This window comes from Equus przewalskii, chromosome 2 (genome assembly GCF_037783145.1).
Source record: "Equus przewalskii isolate Varuska chromosome 2, EquPr2, whole genome shotgun sequence".
Taxonomy (NCBI): domain Eukaryota; kingdom Metazoa; phylum Chordata; class Mammalia; order Perissodactyla; family Equidae; genus Equus; species Equus przewalskii.
The window spans coordinates 83,653,618-83,667,311 of record NC_091832.1 but is presented as its reverse complement, the minus strand read 5'-3'; the positions used below and the strand labels follow the sequence as shown (position 1 = coordinate 83,667,311).

At 34.7% G+C, this 13,694-nt stretch overlaps 1 protein-coding gene across 5 annotated transcripts in view; it reads right to left on the bottom strand.

Moving 5' to 3' along the window:
* The window catches only part of IQCM (IQ motif containing M), a 417,332-nt gene that overhangs the window by 164,570 nt on the left and 239,068 nt on the right, over positions 1–13,694 (bottom strand). For all 5 annotated transcript variants that reach the window (XM_070611629.1, XM_070611626.1, XM_070611625.1 and 2 more), the window contains one exon: positions 3,326–3,460. In XM_070611629.1, the coding sequence (XP_070467730.1) occupies positions 3,326–3,460 (135 nt within the window). The remainder of the gene's footprint in view (positions 1–3,325; positions 3,461–13,694) is intronic.

Here is a 13,694-nt window from a genome sequence, read left to right as displayed (position 1 = left end):
TACCAATCCTCCTCTCTTTGCTGAGAAGACTGGCCCTGAGCTAACATCCATGATCATCTTCCTCTACTTTATACGTGGGACGCCTGCCACAGCATGGTTTGACAAGCAGTGTGCAGGTGCACACCTGGGATCCGAACCAGCGAACCCTGGGCAACCAAACTAGAACGTGAGAACTTATCTGCTGCGCCACCAGGCCTGCCCCTGATTTTAAGATTTTTGTCTAAGGCTCCACAGTGAAAATGGACTTGTCTTCATTGTTGTTTTCTGTTCATTTTAATTACAGAAAATAAACTTAAAGTTCTATTTACACATTGGAAAAACACTGGAAAAACGTCAAAGTTCAAATTTCCAAATTTTGGGCAGATGTGAGAACAGATAACACAGAACAACAACATATTATTTTCATTACTTTCAGATATACCATTCTACTGTTATTAGTTTCATTCATTGAGATTTAAATAAATATCAAGTAAATGTTTCCATGTTTGCATAGTCTTCAGCTTTTAAGATCAGCCTATGCATGCAGCCTAAAGTTGCTTCATTCTCCCAAAGGAAGATTTTTCAGACAAAAATCATGTTCTCAGTCACAAATTTTTTTGTTACCATAGTGATAAGAATAAAGAATGAAAACAAAAAAAAGCTAAAAATAACTGAACACATACAGACAGTTTTAAGAATGTGACCTACTTGGTGTTTTCACACTGAAGAAGTTAATCAATTAAATTAACTACAAATGTGTTAGGTGAAATATTCTACTGGTTGAAAAAAATGCGTAGGTTGCACATCTGGAGCTATTACCCACAATCAAAGAAGTCAATATGAATGAAGATGACTGACAATCTAAAATGCATAAAATCATCTTCTCTTAAAAATGGAATATATGCCAGAAGCAAAGAGAAAATCATTAATTTAGCTCAATTTCCCATAAATCTTCTCTTTTCTTTCCATTATTTAGAATATTTCCATTTTATATGAAAGCTTTTTATGCACCAAAAGAATTTTTTAACCGGATGGAGCAACATAGCTGAACATATATTTAAAATTATGTTAGAATGGCTCCTTTCTATAAAGTAAAGCTTCCCTATTTTAGGTATTATAATAAAAACAATATATTTTTAAACTAAGTTTTCCTTGGAAAATTCTAGTTTTAATAAGGAATTTAACAGACTCAATCATTTACAGAAAACCTACTATATTGCAAAGCATTAAACTAGTCTGTGAAAGATCAATAAAAGGCAGTACTTGCTGTCAAGAATGTTTTAATCATTCATCTAATTATGTTTTCATAATACTGACTTTTAAAGTGTCTCCACATAGTAAAACGGAAAGACCATTGAACTTGACTTGAAGAGACCAGGGGAAAGTTCCAGCTCTACTAATGAGCTTAGAAAAGTCTCTTTCTAAACTCAGTTCTCTCATCTGTGAAATGAGCATATAACCTCCTTTAGCACACAGGTCATTATGATAATCAAAAGAGATGCTATCAGTGGAAACCAATGGATGACATTCAGTAAATAACCTCTATAAAAATGAGACATTATAGAATTAGGTTCAACATTTTCAAAATAAAAAACAATTATGAAAACTTATATTCATGATTAAGTATACTTAAGAATTATTTAAGAATAATAGCAAACATTTATTGAGCACTTATAATGGGACACATATTTTATATGAATTATTTCATTTAAACCTCACAACAGTTTAGTGACTTAGGTAGTATTATCATCCTTTTATAGTTGAGAAAAATAAGGCATAGCAGAGATAAATAAATTGTCCAAAGACATACAGCTGGTAAGTGGTGGAGCCAGGAATTAAACCCAGGCAAGCTAATTCCAGAGTCATGCTCTAAATCTAAGCCTTTATTATATACTCCAAAATAATGAGTAGAGGAAAATATCTCCATAAACTGTTAATTTTAAAAAATCCTTACATTTTAAATTACTAACGCTAATCATTATAAGTTTCTAAAATGCCTAATTGATTCTGTTTTGCTGTATTTACTTTTTTCATTTTATTATTTATTATAAAGAAAAATGGAAAGACTTCAAATGTGCAACAGTAAATACTTTATAGAACATCCATGTGACAGATTATTAGTCACAAATAATGTTGTAAAACATATTTATAGTTTGGAACCTTATGAATACTGTTAAGCAAAAAAGCAGATTTTCAAACGTAAAAAATAATCTCAATTTTCATAAAAGTAATGTCATATGTACAGAAAAAAACTGGAAAGATAGACATGAATTGTTAACAATTGCTATTTCTTAGCAATTTTATAAATTTCTATATTACCAAATTTTCTGTAATAAATATTCAATGTTTCTGTCATCAGGAAAAATTATCTAAACAAACAAACAATTTAGTCATGACCACTGAAGCATAAAATGATTTGGATGCTTCTGCCATTCTGTGAACATATACTTATCGAGAGTCTAGAAACTGCTCTAGGTATAGGGCTACAGCAGTGGCAAAGCAAAGCCCATAGGTAAAGAATTAGGTAAATTTACGCTAAGAACTGATGAAGGAAGAGAACTTCACACCTATAATGAAGCTTCAACCTTGTCACTCTGACTTTAATCATCTTCCTATTGGCATCCTCTATTAAAAAAGGTCCTCAAATGTTTGGTTTTGTTTGTTTACATTCTGTTCTCAATTAAATTGTGGATACATCATCTGTCATCTCTAAACATGGCAGCAAACCATAGCGTTAGTCTGGACATAGAAAGAAATCTTGAGAATAACCTTAAGGAGTTAAGGAAAATTCATTGAGATTTCCCACACCTTGGTGACAATTTTCACCCTTCTTTAGAAAAGGGAGTAATGTTGCTCCATTTAAATAATGAAATACTCTCATACAATACTGTCCTTTCATTTATTTACTGTTTAGAAAAGAAATGATTTTATAACTGTGAAATTCTCTTATATTGAAATAGTTTACAATGTTTAAACCTATAAACTTGGCTGTGTTCTTTAGTACCAAATCTAACTGGCTAGAGGAAAGCTTTGCAGCATCAGTATTTAAAAGATAGTAGTTTAAAAATACTCAGATGCAATTTACATTGTATCAAAAAACATCTTAAAATCATAAAAGCTAAAATCACCTTCTCCACTCCTATAAAAAAAGCTTTATTGTATTAACTTCTTTTAACCTGTCCTTTAAATCTCTTCTTTCATATATATTAAAATCAGATTTAAAAAATTTGATGAAAAGTATTTATAAGATGTTTAATAAAAGTAAAAAAGGAAAGAACAAGGGAGGAAAATAGGGAGGAAGAAATGAAGGGAGGGGCAAAGAAGAAAGGAAATGGGAGCTCCTCACCTCTGTGGACCAGGCCCCAGACATCGTCGACTTGCTGCTGGGCTGGGAAGTGACCGCAGTCATTGAAGTATCGAAGGAGTTCACTTCTGTCTAATACTTGCCAGTCTTCTCTCTTAGCAAACATTGTTTCATAGTCTAAAAGGAAAAGAGGATAAAAGAAAATACTTTATGAATAATACATCAAAGGCAAACTACCTAAAGGTTTCATCTGGACTTGAAGAAACTTTAACTCCAGTTTTATTTTTAGGCCTCTGGGATTGGGGTAGCACTATGTTACTCACCTGGGAGGGTTAGAAGGAAGTGGGCATGCTTCTCTCTCTCCCATTGCACAGTAGCCAAAGAGAACACTGGCATCCTCTGGCCCGGTTTACATGACAATTGTTAGTGGACCACATGCACATCAATGCTCAAACCACATCATAAGACATAACTTTAATGTCAGAACTTCTGGGGGCCTGACTTCTACTGACCCATTTCAATTTTCTTTTTTCATTAGTTCTCATAATTTTTTCATCTCTTTGGGCTTCTATCTGCATTTTAACTGTCTGAATTGGTGATTCCCCTTTGGACTGCTTATTCTACATCTGATTTTGCCCCTAATTGAAATGATGCTTACTTTTTGCTAACTGACTTCATGTATTCTTACTTCCTAGTTTAAGGTACTTTGCCACTCCTGGCTCAAGATTACCATGGAAAACCACTCAGCTGGGCCATCCTTCACCTATCTGCCATACTTGGCATTAACAGGGGTTAGGGAACATCCAAGAGCATTGATGCATACATTTTGTAAGTGTAGCTCTCCAAAAAAATTTTATTTTTTCTGTTCAAAAAGGTGATAGAGTCTCCACTCCAAACTATGATGAATTAGCCTCAGGAAGCTGATTGTCAGTCAGCATTTACAGGGTGATAGGGTCTGCCTCAGGACAGGTTTAGCTCTGAAAATTAGGCTCCCAATGACAAAGAGCACCAGAGTGGTTTCTAAGAGAATTGAATCCATCAACCTGGCACTCAACCATATGGACGTCAACTTTCCATTCATTCATTCAGTTGCGGTGGTCATGAAACATCAACAAATTTAAGAAATATTTAGTGATTGCCTAACTACAAGTAGCTATTCCAGACCCTGAAATATAGCAGTAAAATAAACATAAGTTTATATTTAGTATACCTACGATATTTTCTCTCACTTCAAATAGACAAACCAGAGCAGTTGATGTTGGCAGCTCCTTCCATATCGGCTTGTCCCTGATATTTCTGTGCATGCTGACCTGATTTTAAATTGCCAGATCCGCATTTCATTGCCTAAGGGCTCCCTCTGGCTGCAGGACTCCACTCTGCCCACCTATACAGCAAGCCAGAGGTGCCAGGGAATTAAGGTCCCCATTGGAGTGGCCCTCAGCCACTAACTGGAGGGAGTTGATGGATAAAGACCCAGCACGTGAGGCAAGTTGGCTACATTGTCCCCTAGAGGAATTAAGCTCTAGTTGACCCCATGGTAACCTGCTTGATAATGCACTCTTTTTTGACTTCCATCCCTTCCCTGACTCACTTCCCCATTCCGCTGACAATATTTCCTGGGATCAACTCTCAAGGAAGTTAGTTGTACTTGAAATTCTTGTCTCAGGGTCTAATTCTGGTGAAACTCAAACCAACACACAAAGAATGTCACTTTTTACTTTTGTGTTTAAGTAAATATATTTCTCCTTGAAAAAGTATATATACCTTTATTAGTTTTTCCTTGAATTAATCAGTTTGAGATGTTTCAAACCAGATCAGACTGATGCACATATTAACATTGTGGCTTTGTAACTATATTAATAGATAATAATGCCCTTAACTTGTATAACATGCCCTAAAAGCAAACGTTCAGCAACACACTAGCAGAATTAATATTCTGGGCAGGTATAATTAGGGTCTATATAAAACTTAAATCATGAAAATTAATGAAATTTTCTGGTTATTAAAAGATGTTTAAAACCATGCACAGATATCTGCCAAATATCACCCAACTAGCAATCAACATACGGAAAGAATGGAGAATTTTCTGAGGAATGTGAAGACAAATTAGAACTTGCAAATTCTATGGACTATAGAGTTACTTTAACCTTGAATGCAAATGAATGCCTTGATTGGTAATGCTTTTAATCATTCCTTTAGCTGACACTCTTCTACTGTTCAGATCGTATGCTGGACAGAGCACCATTCACCCTAAGTGGATTTTTTTATGTCCTTGCCTCATTCAGACTTTTCTCAACAAAACCACCAGAGTGATGTGTTCAAATATGTCACATCATAGCTTCTCAGTTCACAATCTCCATAGGCTTCCCAACTCTCTCAGGGTAAAATCTAATGGTCTATAAAGCCTGATACAACCTGTGCTAGCTGCTCCCTCTCCCATTTCATTTTGCTCTGCTCTTGCTCACAAACTCCGTTCCAATAACATTAGTCTCCTGGCTTCCCCTAACACTAACAGCCTTCAACTTTCAGCCTTTGTGCTTGTTGCTCCCTCTGTCTAGAACATTCTTCCTCCATGTATCCACCTGGCTCACCCCTCACTTTCTTTAAGACTTTAATTCAAAGTGCTTCCCAGATGGAAACAACCAGAGTCCAGGCTGGAAAACAAAACCACATTAGTTTTTTTTCACACTGAGAGGATATTTTAAGATACAAAAATAGTGAAATCTCACAACAGGAAGCACTCACAACTAGAATATACAACTATGTACTGCGGGGCTTTGGGAAGAAGAACAAAAAAAGAAAAAAAGATTCTTAACACTTTTGTGGATAGTAATTTTATATTTCATAATCTAGTATGAATGTACAGATATTATAACATTTATCAAAGTATGTATGGGGCCTTACTGTTATTGCACTGACCACCTTTTCTTTTTCACTCTCTCAAGATTGACAACAGATATTAGCTCAGGTGCCAATCTTTAAAAAAAATAAAAGGGGGAATCTGCAGTTACAAATCAAGTAGAAATCATGGAAAGAAAGCAAAACTAAGAAAAACAAACAAGATTCTGTACGGTTATAAAATGAATTTAGTGACAGTTTTGGGGATGAAGGTAAGACTGAGTAAAATAGTGAGAGCATCTTGGAAAGAATATGTGATTTACAAGTCAGAAGCTAAAAAATAAAGTGAGTGGAAAAGAAAAGGTGGTTGGTGCAGTAACAGTAAGGTCCCATACATCCTTTGATAAATATTATAATATCTGTACATTCATGCTAGATTATGGAATATAAAATTACTATCTAGAAAAGTGTTAAGAATACCTAATTATTAACTATAGTTGATAATACTGTATTGCATATTTGAAAGTTGCTGAAAGTAGACCTTAGAAGTTCTCATCACAAGAAATAAATTTTGTAACTATGTCTGGTGACGGATGTTAACTAGACTTATTGTGATCATTTCACAATATACACAAATATCAAATTATTATGTTGTACACCTGAAACTAATTATTGTTACTAGTTATTGTCAATTGTACCTCAGTTTTTTAAAAAAAATGCCAAAAAATAATATCTTTCTGAATTTTGTACTAGTGGGCGGAGAGTTTATGTACAAGTCTTAAAATCTGAGTGCATGTGGGTCTGAGCTCTCCCATACACACACACACACACACACACTTTTTTAGCATTTTTTAAGTTAAAGGAGTCCCAGCAGCTTCCTGATGAGAGAAAGCTTTTCCCTTTCTCTGCTTCTGTCTCTCACTTGCTTTCTCTTTCTGCCTTGTTCTTTCTGTCTTTTCATCTCTCCAACACTTTGCTCCTTTTTGCTTGCTTCTCTGGAAACCAGGCTGTTGGACTGTGTGAACTGATCTAGCAGAATTCTATGACTTACATAGAATCTCTCTCTGACTTCTTCCTTCCTCAACACCTAGCCACAGAAAAAGAAGTCATTCTAACTCAAAGAATTATGGTTATTTGTTAATATCTTTCAGCACATAATTTTAGCATAACTAATAAACTTAATGAAAGCTATCCTTTCAACAAATATTTTTGAGCCCTCTGATAAACCAGGCATTTCCTAAGAGTGAGTATTTATTTTATTTTATTTTTTTTTAAAGATTTTATTTTTTCCTTTTTCTCCCCAACGCCCCCCGGTACATAGTTGTGTATTCTTCGTTGTGGCTTCTTCTAGTTGTGGCATGTGGGACGCTGCCTCAGCGTGGTCTGATGAGCAGTGCCATGTCCGCGCCCAGGATTCGAACCAACGAAACACTGGGCCGCCTGCAGCGGAGCGCGCGAACTTTACTCGGCCACGGGGCCAACCCCAAGAGTGAGTATTTATTAATGAACATAACAAACACAGTCCCTGTCTTTACAGAACCTAACAGTCCATGGTGAAATAGTTTGACTAGCTGAAACTACCAAAAAAGTAGCACTTTTATATTATAAAGCAGTAAGATGCTGATTCCAATTAAATATAACTTATTTGCATCATTTTATTGTTGTTTTGTTTTGTTTAAGACAATTCTTAACAGCAGCTTTAAGTTCACAACAAAATTGAGAAGAAGGTACAGCGATTTCGCATATACCCCTTACTCACACAAGCATAGCGTCTCCGCATTGTCAACATCACTCACCAGAGTGGTACATTTGTTACCAAGGATGAACTTACATTGACACATCATAATCATCACTCAAGTCCATAATTTACCTTATGGTTTACTCTTGCTGTTGTACATGCTCTGGGTTTGGACAAGCGTAGAATGACATGTATCCGTCATTGCAGTATTGCACAGAACAGGTTCACTAACCTAAAAATCTGTGCTCTACTAATTCATCCCTTCCTCCACCCTATTCCACCCCTGCTAACTATCAATCTTTTTATTTTCTCCATGGTTTTGCCTTTTCCAGAGTGTCACATAGTTGGAATCATCCAGTATGTAGCCTTTTCAGATTGGCTTCTTTCACTTAGTAATATACATTTAAGGTTCCTCCACATCTTTTCATGGCTTGATAACTCATTTCTTCTTAATGTTAAATAACTTTCCATTGTCTGTACCAGTTTATTTATCCTTTTACCTACTGAAGGATATCTTGGTTGCTTACAAACTTTGGCAATTATGAAAAACCTACTATAGACATCCACGTGCAGGTTTTGTGTGGATATAAGTTTTCAAGTCCTGTGAGTAAATACCAAGGAGCATGATTGCTGAATCATATGGTAAGAGTATACCTAGTCTTTCAAGAAATCATTGAACTGTCTTCCAAAGTGGTTGTATCATTTGGGATTCCAACTAGCAATAAATGATAGTTCCTGTTGCTCCATATTCTCACCAGCAATTGCTGTTGTCATTGTTCTGGATTTTGGTCATTCTAATAGGTGTGTAGTGGTATTGCATTGTTGTTTTAATTTGCACTTCCCTGATGACATACGGTGTGGAGCATCATTCCACATGCTTATTTGTCATCTGTATATCTTCTTTGGTGAGGTGTCTGTTGAGGTCTTTGGCCCATATTTTAATCAAGTTTTTTGTTTTCTTATTGCTGAGTTTTATGTTCTTTGCATTTTTTGGATAACTGTCCTTTATCAGAAGTGGCTTTTGCAAATATTTTCTCTAAGCATTTTGCTTCTCATTCTCTTGACATTGTCTTCTGCAGTGCAGATTTTAATTTTAATGTAGTCCAGCTTATCAATTATTTCTTTAATGGATCATGTCTTCGGTATTATATCTAAAAAGGTACTGTATCCAAGATTATCTAGGTTTTCTCCTATGTTAACTTTTAGGAGTTTTATAGTTTTGCATTTTACACTTAGGTCTATGATCCATTTTGAGTTAATTTTTGTAAAGAGTATAAGGTCTGGGTTTAGATTTACTTTTTTGCATGTGGATGGCCAGTTGTTCCAGTACCACTTGTTGAAAAGACTATCTTTGCTCCTTTGTATTGCCTTTGCTCCTTTGTCAAAGACCAGTTGAGTATATTTATGGTGGTCTTTTTCTGGGCTCTCCATTCTGGTCCATTGACCTATCTGTCTATTCTTTTGCCAATATCACACTGTCTTGATAATTGCAGCTTTATAGTAAATTTTGAAGTCAGGTAGCATCAGGACTCCAACTTTGTTCTTCTCCTTCAATATTGTGTTGGCTATTCTAGTCTTTTGCCTCTCCATATAAACTTTAGAATAAGTTTGTTGATATTCACAAAATAAGTTTCTGGGATTTTGAATGGATTGCATTGAATCTATAGATCAAGTTAGGAAGAAGTAACATCTTGACAATATTGAGTCTTCCTATCCATGAACATGGTATATCAATCCATTTATTTAACTCTTTGATTTCATTCATCAGAGTATTGTAGTTTTCCTTATAAAGACCTTGTATATATTTCTTGTTACATTTACACCTAAGTATTTCATTTTGGGGAGTACTAACATAAATGGTATTATTTTTTAATTTCAAACTCCACTTGTTTATTGTTGATACATAAGAAAGCAATTGACTTTTATATATTAACCTTGTATCCTGCAACCTTGCTATAATCACTTCTTAGTTCCAAGAAGTGTGGTTTTTTTGGTCAGTTCTTTCATATTTTCTACACAGGCAATCATGTCATTTGAAAACAAAGATAATTTTATTTCTTCTTTCCCAATCTGCATGCTTCCTATTTTCTCTTCTTGCCTTATTGCATTAGTTAGGACTTCCAGTATGATATTTAAAAGGAGTGATGATAGGCAGCATCCTTCCCTTGATCTGATCTTAGTGGGAAAGCTTTGAGTTACTTACCATTAAGTATGATGTTAATTGTAGGTTTTTTGTAGATAGTCTGTATCAAGTTGAGAAAGTTCCTCTCTATCCTAGTTTAATGAGAGTTTTTGTTATGAATAGGTGTTGGATTTTGTCAAATGCTTCATCTGCATCTATTGACGTGATCATGTGACTTTTCATTTTTAGCCTGTTGATGTGACGGCTTAGATTAATAGATTTTTGAATATTCAATTAGCGTTACATACCTGGGATAAATCACACTTGGTCATGGGCTATAATACTTTTTATACTTTTTGGATTTGATTTGCTACTATTTTATTGAGGATTTTTGAGTCTATATTCAGGAAACATATTGGTTTTCTTTTCTTATAATGTCTTTGCCTCGTTTTGGTATTAGGGTAGTACTAGCCTCATAAAATTAGTTAGGAAACAAATATAATAGTGGATTCATCTATTTCTCCTTGCAGTTCTATCAATTTTTGCCTCACATAGTTTAATGCTCTGTTGTTAGGTACATACACAATAAGAATTGTTATATATTCTTGGAGAATTGACCCCTTCATCATTACATAATATCTTTCTTTGTCCCTATTAAATTTCCTTACTTTGAGGTGTGCTTTGTCTGAAATTAATACAACCACTCCTGCTTTCTTTTGATTAATGCTAGCATGGTATATCTTACTCCATCCATTTACTTTTAATCTATATATGTCTTTATATTTAGAGGTTCTCGTAGACAACATATAGTTGGGTCATGTTTTTTGATCTGCTCTGACAATCTCTGTCTTTTATTTATTTAAATTGTTTTATTGAGGTCATATTGGTTTATAACTGTGAAAATTTCAGGTGTACATTATTATATAATCAGTTTTTGTATAGACCACATCATGTTCACCACAAATAGTCTAGTTTTTAGCCATCACCATATATATGTGCCCTCTTACCCCTTTTTCCCTCCCTCTTTCCCCTCCGGTAACCACTAATCTGTTCTCCTTATCTGTTTGCTTGTTTATCATCTATATATGAGTGAAATTACATGGTGTATTTATCTCTCTCTCACTTTCAACCAGTATAATACCTTTAAGTTTCATCCATATTGTAGTGAATGGCACAGTTTTGCCTTTTTATACAGCTGAGGAGTATTCCATTGTATATATATACCACATTGTCTTTATCCATCCATCTCTTGCTGGGCACTTGGGTTGCTTGAACGTCTTGGCTATTGTGAAAAATGCTGAAATGAACAAAGGGGTGCATAAATCTTTTTGAATTATTGATTTCATGTTCTTTGGATAAATACCCAGTAGTAGAATAGCTGCATCATATCGTATTTTGATTTTCAATTTTTGAGAAATCTCCATACTTTTTTCCATAGTGGCTGCACCAGTTTACATTCCCATCAGCAGTGCATGAGGGTCCCTTTTTCTCCAAATCCTCTCTAACACTTATTATTTCTTGTCTTGTTAATTACAGCCATTCTGATTGAGTGTAAGGTGATATCTGATTGTAGTTTTAATTTGCATTTCCCTAGTAATTAGTGATGTTGAACATCTTTCACATGCCTGTTGGCCACTTGTATATCTTCTTCGAGAAAATGTCTGTTCCTATCCTCTGCTCATTTTTTGATTTGGTTGTTCATTTTCTTCTAGTTGAGTTGAATGAGTTCTTCACATACTTTGGAAATTAATCCCTTGTCAGATATAGGATTTTCAAATATTTTCTCCCAGTTTGTGAGTTGTCTGTTCATTTTGTTGATGGTTTCCTTTACCATACAGAAGCTTTTTAGTCTGAGGTAGCCCGATTTGTTTATTTTTTATTTTGTTTCTCTTGCCTGAGTAGACATGGTATTTGAAAAGATTCTGCTAAGACTGATTCAAACAGTATACTGACTATATTTTCTTCCAGGAGTTTTATAGTTTCAGGTCTTACATTCAAGTCTTTGATCCATTTTGAGTGAACTTTCATGTATGGTGTGGGATAATGGTGTCCTTTTGTTCTTTTACACATGGCTGTCCAGTTTTCCCAAACCATTTACAATCTCTGTCTTTTAATCAGTGCATTTAGATCATTAACATTCAAAGCCATTATTGATACAGTTGGAATAATATCTACTGTATCTGTTATTGTTTTCTATTTGTTGCCCTTATTCATTATTCTTATTTTTGTCTCATTCTTTTTCCGTCTTCTGTACTTTTTTTTGTTGAAGTATAGTTGAAATACAATATGATATTAGTTTCAAGTATGTAACATAATGACTCAACATTTATACATTACAAAATGACGACCACGGTCAGTATAGTAACCATCTATCATGATACAAAATTATTACAATATTATCAATTATATTCTCTATGCTGTACATTACATACCTGTGACTTATTTATTTTATAACTGGAAGTTTGTACCTCTTAATCCCTTTCGCCTATTTTGCCCATCCTCCCAACTCCCTCCTTTTTGGCAACCACCAGTTTGTTCTTTGTAGCTATGAGTTTGTTTCTGTTTTGTTTTGCTTTTTAGATATCACGTATAGGTAAAATCATATGTTATTTGTGTTTCTCTGTCTAGCTTATTTCACTTAGCATAATATCCTCTAGGTCCATCCATGTTATCCCAAATGGTATGATTCTATTCTTTTTTATGGCTGAGTAATATTGCATTGTATATATATATATATACCACATCTTCTTTATCCTTTCACCTATGGATGGACACTTAGGTTACTTCCAAATCTTGGCTACTTGGCTATTGTAAATAATGTTGCAATGAACATAGGGTTGCAATATCTTTCTGAATTAGTGTTTTTGTTTTCTTTGCATAAATACCCATAAGTGGAATTGCTAGATCATATGGTAGTTATATTTTTATTTTTTTGAGAAAATTCCATACTGTTTTCCATATCAGCTGCACCATTTTACATTCCCACCAACAATGTATGAGGGTTTCCTTTTCTCCACATGCTCACCAACACTTGTTATTTCTCGTCTTTTTGCTAATAGCCATTCTGAGAGGTGTGAAGTGATATCTCATTGTGGTTTTTATTTGCATTCCCCTGATGATTAGTGATGCTTATGATATTTTCATGTGTCTGTTGATCATCTAAATGTCTTCTTTGGAAAATGACTATTCAGGTCCTCTGCCCATTTTTTTAAACTTTTTTTTAAGCTGAGGACGATTAGCCCTGAGCTAACATCTGTGCCAATCCTCCTCCATTTTATATGTGGGTTGCCACCACAGCCTGGTTGATGAGTGGTGCAGGTCCGTGCCTGGGATCTGAACCTGTGAACCTGGTTGCCGAAGCAGAGTGCACCAAACTTAATCACTACACCACAGGGCTGGCCCTCTTCTGCACATTTTTTAATTAGATTGCTAATTTTTTTATATTGAGTTGTATGAGTTCTTTATATATTTTGGATATTAACCCCTTATCATATATATCATTCGCAAATATCTTCACCCATTCAGTAGGTTGCCTTTTCATTTTGTTGAAGGTTTCCTTCAATGTGCAAAAGCTTTTTAGTTTGATGCAGACCCATTTGTTTATTTTTGCTTTTGCTGCCTTTGCCTGAGGAAACAGATCCACAAAAATATTACTAAGATCAATTTCAAAGAACTGACCTCTATGTTTTCTTCTAGGATGTTTATAGTTTCAG